This window comes from Denticeps clupeoides, chromosome 3 (genome assembly GCF_900700375.1).
Source record: "Denticeps clupeoides chromosome 3, fDenClu1.1, whole genome shotgun sequence".
Classification (NCBI taxonomy): domain Eukaryota; kingdom Metazoa; phylum Chordata; class Actinopteri; order Clupeiformes; family Denticipitidae; genus Denticeps; species Denticeps clupeoides.
Genome location: NC_041709.1, coordinates 24,226,888 through 24,248,428, shown reverse-complemented (window position 1 = coordinate 24,248,428; position 21,541 = coordinate 24,226,888). Strand labels below are relative to the sequence as shown.

General features: G+C 43.0%; 1 protein-coding gene across 5 annotated transcripts in view; it reads left to right on the top strand.

Moving 5' to 3' along the window:
- The window catches only part of tex2 (testis expressed 2), a 33,527-nt gene extending 11,986 nt beyond the window's left edge, over window positions 1-21,541 (top strand). For 2 of the 5 annotated variants that reach the window (XM_028973248.1, XM_028973249.1), the window contains 11 exons: window positions 1,341-2,889; window positions 6,297-6,497; window positions 6,588-6,966; window positions 7,694-7,920; window positions 8,598-8,744; window positions 9,758-9,857; window positions 15,118-15,238; window positions 17,000-17,122; window positions 17,337-17,546; window positions 18,177-18,297; window positions 19,305-21,541. In XM_028973248.1, coding sequence (XP_028829081.1) covers window positions 1,366-2,889; window positions 6,297-6,497; window positions 6,588-6,966; window positions 7,694-7,920; window positions 8,598-8,744; window positions 9,758-9,857; window positions 15,118-15,238; window positions 17,000-17,122; window positions 17,337-17,546; window positions 18,177-18,297; window positions 19,305-19,424 — 3,273 coding nt within the window. In that variant the 5' untranslated portion in view covers window positions 1,341-1,365 and the 3' untranslated portion in view covers window positions 19,425-21,541. The remainder of the gene's footprint in view (window positions 1-1,340; window positions 2,890-6,296; window positions 6,498-6,587; window positions 6,967-7,693; window positions 7,921-8,597; window positions 8,745-9,757; window positions 9,858-15,117; window positions 15,239-16,999; window positions 17,123-17,336; window positions 17,547-18,176; window positions 18,298-19,304) is intronic. The other 3 variants (XM_028973252.1, XM_028973250.1, XM_028973251.1) reach the window with 3 other exon arrangements.

Here is a 21,541-nt window from a genome sequence, read left to right as displayed (position 1 = left end):
CCTTGTGTTGTTTTAGTCTACAAATTTTATCTTGAAATATCATTGTGAACTTGAGATTCTGGTCATGTGGCCAGCATATATCATGTAATATTGAGAGCATGGTTTATCATATTTCATAAAATAATTTCATTTATATAACTAACATTGTGTATGGCCAGTATCTCTTTGTTTCTAATGCCTTTGGGTTTGTGGAAGTTTATTTGAAGTATTGAGGTGATTTTGGGGTTCAGTTGAGTCCAGACTGTTCTGCCACTTTTGTAGAGAGCTGAGAAAAGAGGAAAATATGGCACCAAAGCCATATTCCAAAAAAAATCTGTCTTGCCTTGTATTACGTTTAGGCTGCTACAGCATCGGTTATCTCCAACATGACCCTGCAGTCAAACCGTGGCACTGATTTCACACAGACGCCAGAAACTCCCTGTTCATGCCAGGAAAAACAAGGGCTTCAAATGAAATGAGCCTTTTCCCCCTCTTTCTTCTGAATCTTGTTATATATGTATTTTTGATGTCATCGTGGCACAATCCAGCACTGTTTTTTTTTCCCACTCTTTCTTCAAACAACTTCAAAGCCTTTCTTTTTTTGGGTCTAATGCTGGTTTATCTTCATAGAGAATTCAATATCATTTCTACCCCCAAGAGGTTTTTGTGAGTGTAAAAAAAATGCTCAACACACACACACACACACACACACTCCTGTTGTTTTTTCCAAGTGTGTTTGCTTGTGCTGTGTAAGGTAAGAACATGTGTGGTGCACCTATATTATATACACCATTATGACAACATCAGAAGCATCAATACTACAGGGACAGAACTAAGGGAATATTTGTCCAATTATTAGTCAATAACATATGGGACAGCTAAAGAAAATCATACAACTTTATTTGATATTTAACTGTGCACAAGTTGTTGCAGCTGCTTTTTGGTGGCAGTCTGGTACCCTGTGTGATGTAGAAGAACATCAGTAATATGTTGGTTACCTTGTTGCTGGACTTCAGTGCCGTTTCATACCAAGTCTACTCAAGATGTTCATCATTGATCAATATTGAGCAGTTGTTGGAGAGAGGCCACAGAGAAATTAAATGCGTTTGGCAGAGCATACAAGGTACAGACATGTCATTTCTTCTTTTTTTGGATTCCTAATGGCTTTCAGGAGTAAAGTTCTAATGCCAAAAAGCTAATGGACTGATTGTATATCTTTAGATGCTTTATCCAGAATGTTTATCTGAATATCAGGATGTGGAACCCTCTGTCATTTAGACCTATCTGTGGTTGATAGATGCTGAAAGTGACATCTGTGTTTAGAAATGTGTGTCTAATGTGCTCTGCTGTCTGTTCTCTAGGCTTTGAGGCACTGGGAGCAGCGCCATGACCAGCAGCCCAGGTGGTCATCATGAGAGACCACCGCCCTCAAATGTACGTCCCCCTGCTGCACCAAAGCTCCATGTCCATCGTTCACAATCCCGAGAAACCATCACCATCCACTTCTCTGCCCTTGGCGAAGAGGAGGAGGAGGAAGAGCTTTATGGGGCAGCGATGACATCAACCTCTGCTGCTGTGGCAATCGACGATGACTGCAGCATTAGTACTGCATTGGAGGCGAGTGAAGAGCTGGAGTTTGAGCCTGGGGGCAGCTCAGAAACTGAGGTGCCAGTGATCCCTGTCACATCCACCATGATGGGCCACAGCTCTGGGGTCCGAGACCAGGAAGTGGCTCAGTCTTACCTGTCTGACTCAACATCAACCAGCAAGGAACCCATTTCTGTCTTGGCACCATCTACGTCTTCTGTTAACACCTCTCCCTCAAAGTCAGTGTCCTTACCCTCTAGTGACAAGCCCTTCTTGAACATAATGAAGTCGCTCTCCACTGATGTGGAGCCTCGAGAAGGAGTGCCAATCGCCCCTACTGTGCGCCATCGACAGCTCATGAAGAATCTGGTCAAATCCTTGTCAACAGAAACCTCTCAAGATTCCCAGGGATCCTACCGTCTCCTGGACTCCCGGCTGAACCTCCAACTCTTCAAGCAGTTCACACAGCCACGGGCCACTGGATCGAGCGACTCCAAAACGGCCCCGACATCCCCGATAACCTCACCCGACAGTCGTTTTTCCTTTAAAGTCTCAGAGGTGGAGGCCCGCATTGAGGACACCAAACGTCGCCTGTCAGAGGTCATGTATGAGCCCTTGCAGCTCTTCAGCAAGATTATTGGAGATGAGAGTTCTGCCAGTGGGAGCTACTACAGGCCCAAAGCCCTGTCCACTAGTGCCTCGGAGATCACCAACCTGGCCAGTCTGAATGGCCACATGGAGAGCAACAACAACAACTACAGCATTAAAGAGGAGGACGGAGACTCCGATGGTGAAGATGTTGCCAATGCTGCTGCCACTGCAGAGCCTCCTGCTGCTGCTACCAACCCCCAGAGTGCCAAGCCTGCCCAGTCGTTGGCTCTGGACAAGTGTTCCATGTCAGCCCTGGCGAAGCAAGAAGATGAGGAGTTCTGTGAACTGTATAGCGAGGACTTTGACTTTTACACGGACACCGAGGCCGAGGGGGATCGAACCGACGACACCACAACCGAGAGCAAAGTGCAGCCCTTCCTCAGCACAGAGACCTGCAGCGAAGACAAGACCGACCTCGAGGAACAAGTGCCAAGCATTCCACACACAACTCTTTTTGCCCTTACTGTCATTATCTATGGCTGCTTTGTATTACCACTGCCCACTTATGTGGGTGGGATGCTGCTTGGGGTGGCACTCGGATTTATGCTGGCCATTGGTGTGGTGTGGCTTGGAGGCCCCAGGAGATCTGGAGAGGTAGCTGGTCATTCCAGACACAAGTGGAACCCCTGGAACGTCACGCAACTTGATATCAAAGAGCCAGGGATGTTTAAGGTATGTATTATGCTATTGTACCAGGAAAACGGATGCTACCATTTCCTCATTAGCCCCATCTTTTTTGAAGTTGGTGCTGTGGAGGTTGAGAAGATCTAGGGCTATCAGGCCACCAAATTAGGTTAGTCATGGTTGACTTTGTTGTGGCTTTGATGTCTGGGAGCAATAGAGGAACACAGAAGCTGAGGGGTCATTTGTCCCATCTCCTTTCTTGCCATGTTAGGCAGGGGAAATGATAAGCTTGTTGAACTGCTCCATGCCTGAAATGGATCAAACGTGCTTCCAGTTGGGAATGCATCATGTTCAAAGCCTCAGGATGAGCTTGCCAACAATGTATGAGGTTTTACCCCGTGTGGCCTCAGTGTTGTAGCATGTCCCTGTGACCTATTTCTGTGATGTCATTTAAAAAGGTAAGGGGGTGCCAAATCAGTGAAATTTGTTTCCAAATCTTCCAGGAATTCTAATCTTACTCAAGATGACACATTTTTGTAATTTTTCCCAAACGAGTTGCCCAGTCACTGGTATCCCTGCCCCTCTTGGGTTTTCCCTTTTTTATCCACTTTTACTCTCATTTCCTTTTCTCACTGAGCATTATGGTCCCAGTCTCCCAGAGGTTGGGCGTGTTCCCAGAACCTCACTCCAGAGGCTAAGCTCTGTTCTTTGTGATTAATGTGTGTGCTGAGATGTTTCGGTCTAGGGAGCAGAATAGTGTTTAACTGGGACAGAGGGATGCTCTGGCCTCTGGAATCTGTCTGTGCCACACTTTTACAATGATGTGGCCTTGGGGACAACTAGTTTTATTCCTAGTGTTAATCAGTTTGGTTCTTTATCAGTTCTTATCACGTGATTTTAGCATTTTTTTTTTTTGGATTATAGACAAGTTTCCTTCAATCCCATTTTCATGGCTTGCAATATTAAATGATCTGTGCTGATAACCTATACGGTTCTTTTTAATTTAGGCATTAATGTAATTTCAAATCTGTTCCCTTTATGTTCGTGTTGGTAGATACAGATCAGTTAACTGATAGAATCGGATAAAAAGTATTATTGTTCCGCAAGAGGAGAAAAGCTGGGTCAGTTGGTAAGGTAAATAATACCTGATGGACCTTATGTGGTATAAAATACATGTAGATTGGATTACCAAAAGTACCAAATTAGGGGGAAGTCTTATTACCATCCTATCTGATTTGCAGAGGTTTTTTTAATGTGGCCTCTGCTACAATATAATATCTGAAATATAATAGATTGAGTACACCAAATGTCTTTGTTATGGACTGCGTGTTTGAGACATGAATTCTGACTTCATGGGAAGAGTGACCTAACGTGGCCTAAATGTTATGTGACTCAGATCTTGATAAGTACTCACCTTTGGTCAACCTCACTCCACTGAGCTCATTTTATTTGCTTTGGATGCACCCATCCCATTTTACAGTCAGATGAAAAATGAAGACCAGGACAAATTACGCTGGTGCCTCAGCAGCTGCTTTATGTCTATTTAGCGTCTTACTTTTTTTAAATCTCTGTTCAATGAAGCTCCTTTGAAGCTTTTTGAAATATAAGAGGAGTTTGGTTCCTTTTTCAAATCTCATTTGGAGCTTGCTGCATGCATGGAACCATGACTGCATGTGACCATGGTGAAATTATTACTATTGTTAGCATCATTATTTTTAACCACCCTGGAATCTCCAGATGACTTGTTTTATTTGTTTGTGCTGGTGATAGGGACGAACCGATTTAATCTCAGTTCCTGGGCCTGTTTGTCTCAAGCAGCTCAGGGTTAAATGTCCTCCCATAACATAAAAGTTACGAGTCAGTGTCCCCAAAGATGTATATATTTATCAGACAAAATAAAAGTTATAAATGCCATTGTTTTGTATTGTTAGATATTGTAAGATAACGTTGTGTACAGTAAATTCTAGTAATAGAGGTGAGTGTCATCATTTCACACAGAGCGTTTTTTCCGCTGGCAGCATGTGTGCTGTTGTGTCTCATCAACTATCTATTTAAACCATGCAGAACATGCTCACCAACCTGTTTTACCTAACCTCATTTGCTGACAAGAACTTATTTTTCTTTCCCATCACCAGACATTTGTTGCCTGCCAAAACCATTTAACATGTGCTTCACAGGCAGTAACACATTAAAATTATATAATAAATTACTAAGGAAAGCAGGACCTTACTCTTGCATCCTCTACTAGAACCACCATATACTTCTAGAAAAGTAGAAAGACGACTTCCAGAGATGCGCTCACCTGTGCGTACGGATTGTGGTACGGTACCATCGTTACATTAGCTATGTTTCATGCCATGAAATGAAGAAATGTTGAGGTGCGTGACTTGCAAACGTTTTTAAGCGGTATGGTCCCGTGTTACGCCTGTCCACCAAGCTTCATGGAACTTAAACTGAACGCAGACATCTTGCACCAGAAGTTAAAGTAAAAATGACCAAAGCTGGCCAGAGGGGGCGCTCATGCAGCCATTGCTCATGCTGCAGATTCATTGTCATGTAGCAGTGCCAGAACAGCCTGAGGCTGGAAACCAAGACACGAACATGGAAAAGCTACATTCTAATGTGACAGTGGGGTGGACTGGGGGGGTACATAAGTAATACTCCTGAAAACATAACGCTGCAATTGCAATTGGCCGCTTTCTGCATTTTTCATGCTCATTATGATCATCTTGCTTAATGCTTGCTTGATGTTGCCTTTAAGTAAAACCAGGTAATGCAGGTGAGTAGCATTGGCATCAAAGTCCAATTTGGGTCAGTCCTGTTTTGGGTCAATTGATTTTCTGGAATGATGCATTTTTTATAAATCTACTATCTAGTATAATTTTTTTTTTTTTTTTTTTTTTTACATATAGCATATATTTTTTTAAACATATAGCATAACCGTATACTACATAAAATAATATCTGGGCAATCATACTGAAAATTGACTTTGTCACACCCATAAGGCGAGTGAAATGCCAGGTATTAGTATAATGCGACTTAATATATAAAATTTTTGTATTTTCTGTATTCAATCTGTAGAGTTTACATTAAAAATATAGTCAGAATATATGGACCAGTGTTTTACTGATTGAATACTTGTTTTATTTTATTTATTTGGTCTGCAATATTTTTAAGACCTTTAAAAAATACTAGTAATCCTAGAATTTCATGATATTTAAGGTCTTTTGTTTTGTTTGTTTGTTTTGTTTGGTTTTTTGGAAACTTGAATTTTTTTTAGGACTTTTCAAAGATCCACAGCAGTAGGCGGGTATAATCAAAATCTCTCCAGTTGGCCAAATTTATATCGCCTACTGTTTATAAAGAACAGCGATCACTGGCTTTGCTTTGATATGATATTTCGTGGTCTGATCCCAGCACTGAGCTCTTCGTTATTTGTTTCTTGTCTATGGCAGGGTTGGATGAATGAGATCCACAACTATGACCCAGAGACCTACCATGCCACCCTAACCCACTCTGTATTTGTCCGCCTGGATGGCTCCATCCTCCGCCTCTCCAGGCCCAACCGCAATATTGCCCGCCGGGCCACCTTCAACGAACCCAAGCCCGATGTCACTTATGTCAGTCAGAAGATCTTTGACCTCACTGACAGCAAGGTGCAAGATGAATGGTTTTCTAATGATATTCTGGGAATAAAATGTCTGTATTTGTGAAATAAATTCTTATGTAATTCTTTATATGAACAGATATACCTGGTGCCCCAAAGTCTGGCCAGGAAGAGAATATGGAATAAGAAGTACCCCATATGCATCGAGTTAGCCAAGCAGGACGACTTCATGTCCAAAGCGGAGGGGGAGACAACTGAGGACAAGCCCATCACATCCGAGAGGTCGGAGGTCACCAACGAGCAGTCGGATGGTCCTGTAGTTGTAGAGGAAGACAAAAAAAACACTTTGGCGGCACAGGAAACGAGCCGGTCGGCGTTGCTTAAGGGCCACCAGACGCTCTATCTGTTCGGGAGGACGGGCCGGGAGAAGGAGGAATGGTTCCAGATGCTGCTGCTGGCCTCACGGCTCAAAGCCGAGGCAGCCAAGAAGGCCGCTGTTCTCCCTCTGAGTAAGAGTGGTGAGTAGGGTATCCGTACCGCACTCATAAAATTCATTTTTTTAAATGAATATGAATGTGATTATTGCTGCAGTGTTTTATTTACTGTACATGAACTTGTTGCATCAAAACTTGACCGGGTGTGCGTGGCATTCAGGGAGCACACGAGCGGCAACCAATCATTTCTCACATAACCACTGAACCAGCAATTAACCAGACCAATGCGTTCAGGAAAATGGCATAAAGGAATTTGATTCAGTCTTCAATATTGTAGCAAGCTTTAGGCTTAGGTATTGATTAAATCACAGTTAATTCAGTGGCTGAATTACAGCCACTTTTAGCCAGTCACAAAATGAGGTTTCCCCAGGACGCTGTTTCAGTGTGTGTAGCTTTAAATGCTAATGAGGAAGATAGAGGCGGGACGAAGAGGAAAGCGGCCTTTCACGGAAATTATCTAATCGACATCGTTCACCAACCACAATGTTTGGCACAGACAGGACCTCGTGTCATCTTTTTCCAGAATAAAAAAATCACCTTGTGACTACATAAGGTGACACATTTAAGATCTATCCGTCTGAGCTGCCGCTCTCTGAACGGCGAATCACCTATCACCATTTCGATCCACTGCAGGACCATAGAACAATCTAAATAATCTCACAAAGTGAAATGTTCATGTCAGAGAACCTTTAAAGGTCAGTGGTTAATTGTTTTGACTGAATTGGTAACCCCAGCCTTCCTGCCCCGTCAGTCCCCATCACTTCCCACAGTCGCAGCAGCAGTCGAGGCAGCCTGGATGAGCTGCTGTCCTCCCAGCCCCGGCAGAAGGAGACAGTCGCGGCTGCAGCGAGGCACAAAGCACTACTGGAGTACAGCGTCTACATGGCCAATTATATCCCCCCTGCCACCCAGCCTCCCGGAAGCCTGGCGGGCAGCCCTCTGCAAAGCCCCCACAGCAGTCCTGGAGCAGGCAAGAAGGTAGCTACTGCTGAGAGTTCATTTACATTTACAGCATTTATCCAGAGCGTCTTACAATCAGTAGTTACAGGTACAGTCCCCCTGGAGACACTCAGGTTAAGTGTCTTGCTCAGGGACACAATGGTATTAAGTGGGGTTTGAACCTGGGACTTCTGGTTCATAGGCGAGTGTGTTCCCCATGTGGCTACTACCATCCTGCGTGGTATTCTATTCAAATTCTGGGGCAGTTTTACTAACAAGTGATTAGCTGAGCAGCCACAGCATTAAAACCACTGTTGTACACCCATGTCCACCACCAAAAACAATGGACACCATGAACGTCACTGGACTATAGAGCAGTGGAAGTAGGTGTGTTTGTCTGTCTGTGGTCTTTTTTTTCTTTTACATAATTGTCTGGGAAACCCTTGGGTCCTGCATTCATGCACCACCTACCTAAAAAAGCTGATTGCTTTTTGCCAGACACCACAGGAGAGTCCTTCTTAGCTCTTGTGGAGTCCATATACTCATTTTGAAGCATTAGGTGAACCCACAAAATGTGGTTTTAATGATGTGGCTGATCATGGTGAGCCACTTGCTCGATTCCATGTGTGTGGTGTGTGTGTCTGTGTGTGCGTGTGTAACAGGAGCCGCTCTGTCGACTGCTGTGTTTGTTCACCCACTTGTCTGTTTCTTGCTAGCAGTTGCCATGCAGCCCGGTAAAGGAGGAGGAGACGGTTGCCTGGGTGAATGCGCTAGTGGGCCGCATCGCCTGGGACTTCCTTGGGGAGAAGCACTGGGCCCAGTGGGTGTCCAAGAAGATCCAGATGAAGCTGAGCAAGATCAGGGTACGCCACCAGCCCCAGTTACCTTCATTAGAGTTCATTACTGCACCCTCAAAGCCCAATATTCTGGTCCTCACACAAACACACAAAATTAAGAGCAGAGGAATTACGAACACGGTCACAATTATTACATTATTATTTACATATTTTTCATCAAAACTTGATGTTAAGCTAACGCTTGCCTGTTCTTCACACTGCATATTCTGTTGTGAATGCAAAGCCAGATAAGGACGTGTAGGACGTGATCTGTGTCGCTCAAAAATATTAAAAACAATAAAATTGCCCTATCCGGCATGCCCAGCAGAAGTATAGAGTTTGTATGGTTTAATTTTTTTAATTATCATCTCAAATGCAATAAATTTCAGTTTTAATGTCATTACTAGCAGTGGAGAAAATCTTCTCTCAAATGCAGGGATGCTGTGATTCAGGGATGATGTGACGTTGTAAAAACAGACCAGCAACAGCTATCAGCGCTATGGGAGGCTCTTTCCAGAAAGTTCTTACTGTCGTGGCCTAGTATCAGATGACCAATGCCCTGGTGCTTTGGGACAGTCAACGTAATTCAAGCCACGCATCAGTACACGCTGCCGTTTCCTGTTTTGAGGATGCGACAAAATTGCTGTTATGAATTCAACGTGTAGTTTTTATTCTGGGTTTTTTTTTTCTTCTGTTAATCTGGTGCCACACATTGTATCAACCTTGTGAAAGTTAAGCTAGAAAACCTCCTGGTTCCTCCTGGACCTCTTGGTGGATCTGTGATCCGGGCTGTTAGGTGGCCCGGTATCGCTGACTCCCCTTGGGCTTCAGCCCAGCGCGAGTGCAGTCACCCACAGAGGGGCTGAGCTTTTCTAAATGTCACCCCACTCCCATACACACACACTTCAGGAAGCAGCGGCAGGGCGTGGACCCCCCCGTCGGAGCACCCATCAGGGGGACTGCAGTAGCTCCGCCTCCCGCTGTGGCTCGGCTGTGCTGCTCATTTATTTCTGGATCTGTCTGCTTGGTTTTGGTTGCAGTTGCCGTACTTCATGAACGAGCTGACGCTGACAGAGCTGGACATGGGCATCTCGACTCCCAGAATCCTGCAGGCCTCCATGCCGTCAGTGGATCACCGGGGTACTGTGTATATGTGTATAAAAATATGCCACATTAGCAAGTATTATTGCCGTTCTTGATACTGATGATTAGTGTAGATGGTCCAACAAAATCTTATCCATTGTTCTTGAAAAGGGGTGTGGCCATGACACAATATATAAGCAGTAAGATATTTTCTGAGAATTTCTCATAGCACTGGTACCTGGTATCTGCTGTATCGTGTGACTGCGTTACACCATCAAATCTGAGAAATTCTCCCCCCAATCCCGGTTCTTTGTGGATTTTAGGGAGGCGTAAAACTGTCCCACTTTTTTTGTTTAGCTGCAGAGGATCCAGCAGACACAGCTGATCTGACAGTGAAACAAAATCTCAGCTCTTTGTTGTATTAGAGGATCTGCAGCTCTGGGGACCCTTTGGAAAAACTGACCCTTTCAGGTCATTTCTGATGAACTTAGTTGAACTTGCATTATGCATTTTCAGCATTATAAACAAAAATTGTGATTCAGGATTTTAACTTAGATTCACATTCTGCAGAGAAAATAGAATGGTTCTTCATGTAAACTGCAAAATCACATTTTGTTTCCATTTTGTGAAAACTGCAAAAAAAACAAAACAAACAACAAAACTACAATAAAATCTGGTGAGGTAAATCCATTAAGTGTTGTGTGTATAGCTGGATGTGGGTCTTTGGTGGACACGACTAGCCTGATGTGAGCCCACATATGCATGACACGGGGGCCCAGCTTTCCTCACTGCAGCGACCATGTTCCCTGCGTTTTTCACCACTTTGAGTGAGAGATTGGCCACGCCCCATTCAGTCCACCTCCTAGTGTACAGAGGTGGTGGCAAAGGTAGAATATTGTTTTGCTTTTCAGTGTAAAAGAAATTTTATTGCATTTTATTTTATGTTGTGCAGGAGCCTATACCAGCCAATACTATTGTTCAGTTATTTCCCTTTTTAATAAACCCCCCCCCCCCCCCCCCCCCCCCCCCCCCCCCTTTTTTTTTTTTTTTTTAAACCCCTTAAAGATGACCTTTGATGACCTTAACATTTGACACTGCCCATATATCGTAAACATGTTACCATCAGAGTATATTTTATGCAAATTGATTCCAAGGGTAGCCCTAGTAACATATATTCCTATGGTTACAACAAATAGGCCTTTGAGAGGGAAAGAGTTCATGTCCGGAGAAACGTTGTTGGCTGAAAACACTTACACACTCCTCCCTAAACCTTAAAAACACAGGGACATTGGCAAATGCAAATGTCACTCTAAATTTAGTGGCTTTGTGCATTCTACATGACATCGGTTGTACTATACAGATCCAACACGCCTTTGAACCCCACTGACAGGTGAAGAACATGGATGGTCTGGTTATGATGAAACCTGTCAAGGGGTGAATTAAGATGTCGTTCATGTCGTTGAAGCATGTGAACCTGATATTGCACATGAAACCGATTTATTGATGCATGTTTGCTGGCTTAGACAGATCCCACAGAAGTGCTGATGGCAGTGGCCGCTTTTAGCAGATAATGTTCCATATCACCGTCAAGCAGTTTGAAGGTCTTGAGAGAGGGTCTCGTCGCGTCCCATGAGTGGGATGATCTGAATAAACCTGGAGAGTGTTTTCACGTTTTCTGGAGATGGGCAGCAGTGCTACGGCCCCCCGCCCCGCCAGGACCCTGACCGTCGCGGCGTGAGTCGTGACACTCTGTGCTCATGCGACCTAATGAGAGTAGAAATTGATCTGGCTGCCCAGTGACTGTAGCCGTCTGACGGACAGGAAGAAGGAAGGAAGCGGGAGAGGCCATGGACTGAGCCACTCGGTGCGGTACTGAGAGGGAAAGGCGGGAAAATATGTCTGAATCAGCGGATTTCTTCCAGAAGCAAATTACAAGATGGACCTCATTTAATCCATCTTTCAAGATTAGTGTTTTTTGTGTGCGTGTGTGTGAACACTCCATACGTACATTTATAAATGCACATCAGGCACTTGAGAGAGTAAGATTTGTACTGTAGTCTTGAGTGAAGAGCCTTTTTTAACCAGGTAAAATAATAATGCAAGATGAACATGTCAAACAGGCTGAAAGCAGTTTACCAGTTTACTTGTAGCGATCAGAAAACCTCTGTGTGTCCACCGTTTATAAAAATAGCTTATTTGGTAAGTGTGTAAGTCATAGGAACCCACATGGATTTCATGTTTGTGATTGGGTTGGAAGTCTTTTGTTTCCTTTGCCTCCCCTGAATCGAGAACCGTTGCCTTCACGTGTTCTGTAAGGCTGATGATGATGTGACTGCGTGAAGGTCAGTCTGTTGCTCCACCAGTGTGATGAAATCCAGGAGGTTCTGCTGTAACAAGCGGCCTGCTGTTTCCCATCGATCCAGCGCTCTGTCCCAGTTTGAGGCTTTTGTTTTGTTGTTTTGTGTACATGCAGTTGATGTGTTCATTCTGGGTACCATACATGTGGTCTTCCGGTTAATATGCGAGGGTGTTACCCGGTAGGCCACTACCACTCTAATGGTAGACATGCCAGTCTTCAGCCACCTGGCAGTAGAGATCTGCATACAGTTGTCACCTTCAGACCAAATTCGATCATAGAGCAATCAAATCTTGAAAGAATCTTTGTTGGCCGAAATCATTTTAGGAGGAACACAGACCATTAGTAGGCAGATAAGAGGATCAACAGAGGTCCGTTGTCAAAGGGGATCTTTTAAAGCAGCATATAAGATACAACTTGTTGGGAGTCTTCACAAATGCCACATTCACCAGTCAGCCAATCAGAACGCTTGAATTAAAGCGCTGATAATCTGCATCTTTGTAGTGCGCACAGTCCAATATTGATGACGTACACGACCTACCCTGTGTACAAGGGGCATTAGGGGTGTAGAGAACCGTTAAACAGAGGAGAAAGGGAGGCGATATGGACACTGTGCTAGACCTGGGCGGGTGACATAGTGACAGAAGAGGGTGTCCGACATTTAGAATGTGGAAGTACAGTGTGTGAGAGCGGTCACTCATGTCTACATGCTCTTCCCCTTTTAAATGTTATTCATAAAAACGTCATTAAAGTTCATTCTTGGCATCAGAAAAAAATACACGTTAACAAAAACTTACTGATAACTAGCAATCAATCACTTCCTGTTTAAATCTGTTACTTTCTCTAAAATGTGAATGTGACATTAGTGAAGATGGCCTACGCATTACGTCTATGATAGCATCATTTTCCCTTCGCTTTCTCCAGCTTCCCCTTTGTGTAGAGACCTTCTGTTTTGAATTTAGGGAAAGTCTAGATCGTGTTCCTTCTTGTTGTGAACTTCACGAGTTCACAACCTTGTTACTTTGTGACTCACACAGACACTGGCTGCTCCGCTTTCTTCTATGCGTACTGTCCAGATCTGCCACCCAAGGCACAGCATGTGTTCTCCTTCGCTTCCGTCAAGCACGGGGGTGGCTGATGTATCTTCATCAGCCGATGATGAATCACGGCCCTTAATGTGAGTCTTCTGATCTCAGATAAGCTCATTCAAGCCCAGTGTTTTATAAATTTGTGATTTATAAAATTCAGGCTCATGATGCTGTTCCTCTGTGGATTAGCAGCCGAGTTAGACCACAGAGCGCTGGATACGTTGCACAAAATGTTCCTGTTTGTGTGGGCCATGTGCGTGTGCCTTTATTGTGATTCATAAGGAGCAGAAATTCACCGTTATCCCCACAGTGCCCTCTGCTGGTGCTTATCTCCTGATTCATCAACATGTTAACGTTGCATTGCATCAATTATTTCTATTATATTCATATTATATTTATTTTATTTATTGATGAATTTATATAAAGAAATGATCAAGCCTTACTGGCATTCCTGTCCATTTCTTTTATGTGAACTATCATCGTTAACAATAGCGTGATGGGTACTTGATATTTGGCATCTAATAAAGGTGAGTCTATATTAAATTTATTGATCTGCATTAGTATAGTTCTATAAACAACTGTGACCACGGAGTCAAACTCTGGCTTAGAACCCAGCATTTTTTTGTAACCCAAATTAGCTTGAGCATTAAAGGGGAGAGTGTTTATGCCATGTTGATCGTGCTACACACACACTCGCCAGCCCCCTACTGACTTCAAACGAGGAACCCTCTACTTTTCGCCAGGAGGTCTGCGAAGCGATGTCCAACTGTTTCCCCCTCGTTTCAAAGGCCTCTGTGATCTCTCCCTTTTTTCTCCTTTTCCATCTCTCCCTCTCTCTCCCTGGCTCCTTTTCATGCCCTCCTGTTGGGCAGGAGGAGGAGGAGGAGGCTGGAGATGAGGCGATGAAGCTGACCCTCACTGCTCTCGCACCCAGTCAGACTTCTGCCAGGTTCTGAGATGCCCTGAGGAACGGGAGGCAGGGAGCCAGAGAAGAGAGAGCGAGAGAGGGGAGAATCAAACCCAAAGAAGGAGAAAAAAGGGAAAGATGACTTAGTGAAAAAACAGAGTTAAGGGTGGCGCTGAGGCAGTTAAATGAAGCGGTTGAAAAATTGAGCAGGTGAGACTCCAGGCCTCACACTAGGATGAGCTGAACTCTGACCCCTGCAGAAGTTTATGTTTGAAAAGTTACAAAACAAAGTGCTAATGACCGCTTATCTCAAGCCTGTCTGAAGAACCGAGGTCTGGCGTAGCAGAAACTGCCAGTAGTCACCAAAATGGGCAAGATCAGCAAGGTGCCACCATTTCCGGGTGTATCGCCATGGCTTTAGGATTATACCACGGTTCTGGAACCCCTAATCGATCATTTACATTTACAGCATTTATCAGACGCCCTTATCCAAAGCGACTTACAATCAGTAGTTACAGGGACAGTCCCCCCCTGGAGCAACTTAGGGTTAAGTGTCTTGCTTAGGGACACAATGGTAGTAAGTGGGGTTTGAACCTGGGTCTTTTGGTTCATAGGCGAGTGTGTTACCCACTAGGCTCTACCACCCAACAAAGGTCAAGGCCCTAGTGATGTCATGTACATCCGATTCTCAAGATTTATCCTCAAAGATGATGTGATTGCATGTTCTTGTGAACTAAGTGCATCAGGAGTTTTCCTCATTATTTTTGGATTTAACATATGATATTGTGGTCACCCTGTGATTGCCACCACTATGTTTTCCCTGTTAATGCCATATTTATGAAAATGTGCGAGATAATGTAATACTGTGTACATAGTACTGTTGCTCCCGATTCCTGATTAGCTCGTTCCAGGCTGGAGCTCACTGCGGGTGAAAATGACCAAATCTCTGTGCTTTGTACATGGCAGGTTTGTGGTTTGATCTGGAGATCTCCTACAAAGGCTCCTTTCTCATGACCCTGGAGACCAAGATGAACCTGGCGCGCCTGGGGAAGGAGGGTGAAGGCTTTGGCGAGTTTGGAAAGGATGGGTAAGACCGCTGCCTTTTTTCAATAACTGTTGCCATATGTGTGGAAATAGCTTTCAGTTAGAGCTATTTCTGTAAAATCTTATTTGTCTTGTTTGTTGCTGGACTCAGTTTGCAGAAGGTAAATCTGACATAAGGGATTAAATAATTTTTTATTTAAATTCTTTGGGCCAGTGGTGACCTAGTGGGTAATGAAGTGGATGCGTAATCAGAAGGTTGCCAATTCAAATCCCAATTACTTTTGACAGTTACTTTAGCTTAAAACAATATTAAGTTTAGATAAGAATTAGCTGCTCAAAATCTACATTGTAGGCAATGCTGCGTATTTCAAAGCTCACGTAATATTTTCAGTGCTTTGTGGGCTGTGCTTAGCTCCTGCAGAAATTTATAAAGATGTTGAAAAGAACCATTGAAAGCCAATTTATATTGACATTGAAACTAACTGGTATTTTAATCAGTCAACCAATGGCATTGTGATCAATTAATCAGAGCAATTTGTGATTTTGGCACTAGTGGCATTATCCAATGAGAGTTTCAGGTTTACAGGTTTATTTATGGAAATCTATTATTAAGGTTTTATAAAACTGTTTTTTAAAAACAAAATACTGATCTGCTTGCAGACAGTGTGGTCCATTGGGAACAATTTCCCAATTTAACAATGTAAAGGTCTTTTTGGGGCTGGTGGTATTATTATTATTATTAGTGTTGAAAATGAATATTTCATTGTTCTCTTTTTATCTACCCATATATGGCAGTAAAATATGTATCCATGAAAATCTAAAATGCAGTGTTCCTCCAGGCTCCCAGGTTTAATTGAGCGTGTTACGGATTCAAATGGTCGATAATGTGCCCATTTACTTTTGCAGCCATGCGAGTGAAAATGAGATAATTAGAGTCTCTGTGATTACTGAGAGCCGAGTAGTTTTACATTACATGCTCTATTGTGGGATTTTTTTGTGTGTGCGTGTTCTTTTGTCTCAAAAAAAAATTAAAGGAAAAAAAAGCACTCTTTCCTCTCTCCTGTTTTTCTGGATGCTCTCGCTCTGTGGCTTTTTTCCATTAATTGGTGAGTAACCCTCCCAGCTTGCCCGTCCCTTTCATCTCATTTTTCACCCATGAGACTGGCCCTTTTCTCATCCTCATTTTCCCATTTTGTAATAATTGTGTGATTCGTGTGTGAATGAGTTTTCCCGTCTGCATGCTACCACTGTACGCTACTCCTCTACTGTAGTTTCATTTTCTGGCACATCTTGACATGAAAACATGTCGAGGTGAGACACCATACGCTTCAGTAGTTTAACAGAAACGTACTTGTTCATGGAACACTAATATGGGAGATAACAGAGATCCTAAATCTAAAGTCACACAAGCAATGCAGGTCTCATGTTGCTATTTTCCATTTATCACAATGTAAAGTAAAATATATTATAAATCATAACAATAGCAAAATATGCAAGAGTGTCTCTGTGGTGGCATCACTCCTTATATGCATGGCTGTGGTTGGCTGTTAATGGAATGTGGTCGCCTTGCCGCTCTGCTGTCTTGCTCGTGTGACTTCTGCTCTCCAGTTCTGCCATTTAAGCGAAGGAATTGCTAAAAAGTTAATCTGTTAATCTTCTAAAGCTAGATTTCATGTTTGTTGCCGTCATCAGTCGTAGGCTCTTGTTTGTGGTGTGGTTTTTGCTAAAACATTATTTAGATGATTTCTTTTAGGTTGAGTGGTTAGTCCTCATCAGGACATAATTGTGTGTGTATGCATATTAGGGCCAGGCCTCGTGCATACTGTCTCGCAGACAGTGATGAGGAGTCGTCCAGTGCTGGCTCCTCGGATGAAGATGATCCTCCTGATATCACTTCAGACAAAACCCAGCTCCCTGGAGCAGAGGGGTAAGTTACCAGCATGATGTAAGAAGACTACTCCAGCCCAGCACCAGCACATCTAGAGCTGTGGTGCTGCAGATTCTTAATGAGACGTTGATGGGCAACCATCATCATAATTCTTTAGACCTTGCTTTGTAAGCCAGCAGACTGCTGTGCTGGCCTACCAGCTAGACCAGCATGGGTCTCCTTCCATCTCCCATTGAGAACCTCTCTTCCATAGATATGTCGGTGGTCATAAGACAAGCAAGATAATGCGCTTTGTGGACAAGATCACCAAGTCCAAGTACTTTCAGAAGGCCACAGAGACTGAGTTTATCAAGAAGAAGATGGAGGAGGTGTCCAACACGCCCCTGCTGCTCACCGTGGAGGTGCAGGAATGCCAAGGCACACTGGCCGTCAACATCCCTCCACCACCCACTGACAGGATATGGTATGTCCCAGAATGTGACCACCTTAATTGTGGGAATTACTAATGATTGCTTATAGGGGGGTTTATTTAATGGTAGGTGTGTAACATGCTTGCATAGTATAAATTCTCATCAAGGATATTAAATATCTAATAAAGTCCATTTCCCAGAATGTCAGTGTGAATGTATCTTGACCTCATCGATGTTCGCAGTTCTGATGGAGCTCTTATCCCATCTGCTGGTGATTGATGGAAAATCATGTCTCTCAAATACAAATCATAGGACATGAGTTGTTTGCTCTGCATTTATACATTCCATACACACATATCAATTAATTAATACATTGATTTGTTCTTTGATCTGAATGTATTTAAATCCATAATATTTAGTGTAATGAATAATGTTATTTTAAAGAATCTTGAATCTCAATCCGCCAAGGTGCCACTGAGAAAAGCACAGTCCCCACACACTGCTCCCCGGGCACCAGTCATGGCTGCCCACTGCTCACCAAGGGTGATGGTTAAAAGCAGGGGACACATTTTATTGTATCACCATGTGCCATGCTGCAGTATTTCACAATGACAATCATTTCACTTTCACTTTTTTACTTTCAAATAGATAATCATCATGTTCTGTGGTGGCTCTTTTGACAGGTATGGCTTCAGAAGTCCACCAGTCTTGGAGCTGAAGGCTCGACCCAAACTGGGCGAGCGGGAGGTCACTCTGGTTCATGTCACAGACTGGATTGAGAAGAAACTCTACCAGGAGTTTCAGGTAGGTTTTACGCTTCTGTTTTATGACTACATTGTTATAAGGGGTCGTTAATCAGGTTTTTATGGAATGTGCCTCAGGGTTCCTTTTGGCTACAGCCAAGTCACAAAACATTACGATATGAACAGAACTTGCTGGTTCTATGGCCCATAGTGAAGAACATCATGCCTTTCTAATGAAACTGTCTACGTAATTTAAAACTGAACTTTGCAGGATCCTGGCTGCCAAGTAGTGGAATATGGGGAAAGATTGACAAAAATAAGGTTTAAAATAAGGCCATAAAATAAGGTTGTTTTGAAGTAAGATAACGTAATAGCTTTCTGACTATTTTGATAATTGCGTTAAGCTCCCAAATTAACATTTTTATTTATAGTTATAGCTTCTGACGTAATAATAATTTATGGCTAATCTGGCTAACTGCTAATTGCTAATAGTTAGACTGCTTACGATAATTTGTACACCAGTCCGGTTAAAATTTTAATACTTTTTTTCCCCACCACCAACAAATGGACATTGTTCACCACATGCCGCCAATGTGTTGTGGAGCTGCGAATGTTCTTGTTTTCTGCAGATGGTGGTGGGTTGCTTCCGTGCTTGTTTGCAGCAGTGCTGTGTGCAGTTGGGCGTGGGAATATCGATACATTTACATGATTTACCAGACGCCCTTATCCAGAGCGATTTACAATCAGTAGTTACAGGGACAGTCCCCCCTGGAGACACTCAGGGTTAAGTGTCCTGCTCAGGGACACAACGGTAGTAAGTGGGGTTTGAACCCCTGATACTTAACTATGAGTGTATCCAGGGGGACTGTCCCTGTAACTACTGATTGTAAATCGCTCTGGATATGGGTGTGTGTTAAATGTTGTAAACGTATGCACCCTTGATGTTTGCTATGGGCCACCAGAAGGAGGAAATGTTGAAGTGTGAACACAGTTGGCCGTCTGTGTCCATGGGTTCTATTACCTTGGTTTAGGTATTGAATGTCTTATGAATGTTGTTGTCCTCCACAGAAAATCCTGGTTATGCCAAACATGGATGACATTTGGCTCCACATAATGCACTCGGCCATGGACGGCCGGTCCACCACCCCCTCCTCAGACACAGAAGGCTCTCAGACCGGTGACATATGAAGGTCTGTTTACAGTATTTTAGGTGACCAAAAGATGACCTGTGTTCTGCTGCACGTGACTATGTGTGAGGCACATGGAAAGCTGTGAAACACCCCGCCCCCCCCACCAAAAAAAAATACCCTACCTGACTTCTCATCCCTGACCCCCAACACCACTGGTGCCACGTTGTTGCAAGGTGGCTCTCATCCAGGGGAGCAGCTTCTTCATATCCGTAGCTCTCTTCCTGAAGATGACGCCAATGAAGGAAATACTGTGACTCGCCTACTGAGCGTCTCTTACACCGGGTCACCTTGGGAGAAGAAGGATACAACGCCAAGTTCTCTAAAAGAAGTCGAGTCAAGCGGAGTCCGCTTGTTACGAAGAAACAACGTTCATTTTTGCTAACTTTGTTGCCACAGCTCTATGTGTCTGACGTTAAAGCTTTTAACGTGTTGTGGGGCAGTGCCCTGGGCCATGTCTATCTGTGACGTTTCTGCGTTTGCGTGTGTGTGTGTGTGTCCAAGCACCAGATACTTTAAATCGCAAAAAAAAAGCGAAGTGTGTACCCAATCAGTGTGAATGACTCCGGTGTGTTTAAGTTCTTCTCAGTGGTGTATATAGAATGTATGTGAGGCGAGGTTCTGTAAGTGACTTGTGATTTTGCAGCCAGTTATCAGACCCATTCAGACAGTGAACATTAAACTGCAACTTGATCATATTGCCATAGAGACACCATATTCATTGAATCGCTCTCAGAAGTCTCTCCGTAAAGTTATGTCATACCGTGTTAATGCGTCACAGTGTTACCCTGGTGCACGTAACACAGTTAATAATGCCTGTTCGCGATGCCGTATTGAGGAACTTTCCAAAGAAAAACCTAAAGATGCTTAATTTCCCCCCAAAACGCACATACACACACCTTCAGAGTAGTCACATAACCTCGGCCTTTGAGGGTCTCAAATACTGCCACACAGTGGAAAAAACGTGCTTGTTTTTGTCTAAACGAATGTAAATTCATTTTTGATTCTCCATGGTGGATGTCGCAAACTAATTAGGACATTGTGAAAATAGATATGATATGCGTACATTATATGCATATACTATATGCAATTTTTTTTATTATCAAATACAGCAATGTTCCCAGTCTTACCACCACACATGATTGTAACAAGCCATCATTGCCTGTCTCCACCACCCATATAGCATGTGTTCCTGTGACCTACAGATCTTCTACTTTTACTGAAATTGTCAACAGACTTGAGTCAAATAGCCAAAAAAATTTTTGTTTTAAACCTGATTTGTTTTTAAATTGATATTGAAAGTTATGCACCATGAAAATCCTCTGTTCTAAAATCCGCTACCTGAGAGCATCAACCCATCCCTACCATTACTGTTGAATTGTGCACTTACGATGTCTCATACATCCAGAATACACTTTATGACGATCGCCGCTTCTGCTTTGTAGTGAGAAGTGTATTGTATTGTTTTTCAGGCCATTAAATGCACAGAACACTACAAATCACACGTTGCTTGTTTACAGGGGATATTTTTATTTTGCCATTCATTCCCGTCTGTCAGTTGGACAGAAAATACGCTATTGTGTTGATATTACATGCCATGCTTTCCTCCTCCAACCTATACCCAATTGCGCCTTAAGTGACTAACTAGCAGTATGAATCAAATTCTGTTGCTTCTGCTGGTGGTTTACCGAAAGATTGTGAAATGTGTATTAAAAAGCAAATGAAAAAAAAAAATTCCTTGAGAAAATTTATATTGTGAATTCACTCATTGAGAAAATGGATGTTTTATTTAAAGTGTATTTAGGCTGTTTGTAATTGTGTGGTTTTTTTTTTCTCAGAAGATTAAAAATGGGCTGTTTATGATTTGGTTATTTCAATTGCAACTTGGGAATCTTTTGAATTAATTCAACTGGATAAATGCCTTTTTTCCCCATTTATTTTACTTCCTGAAGTGTCAAATGTTTGATTTGCCGGCCTTGCTTTTATGATCAGTTTGGTTCTCGCTCTTGTCTTTACCTTGTACAGTTCCAGATTGCAAGGTGTTATTAAAATGGTATTTGGCTGGCTTTGTAATTAATAATTATTCATAAATGATTTAAATAAAGAATTTTGCTACTC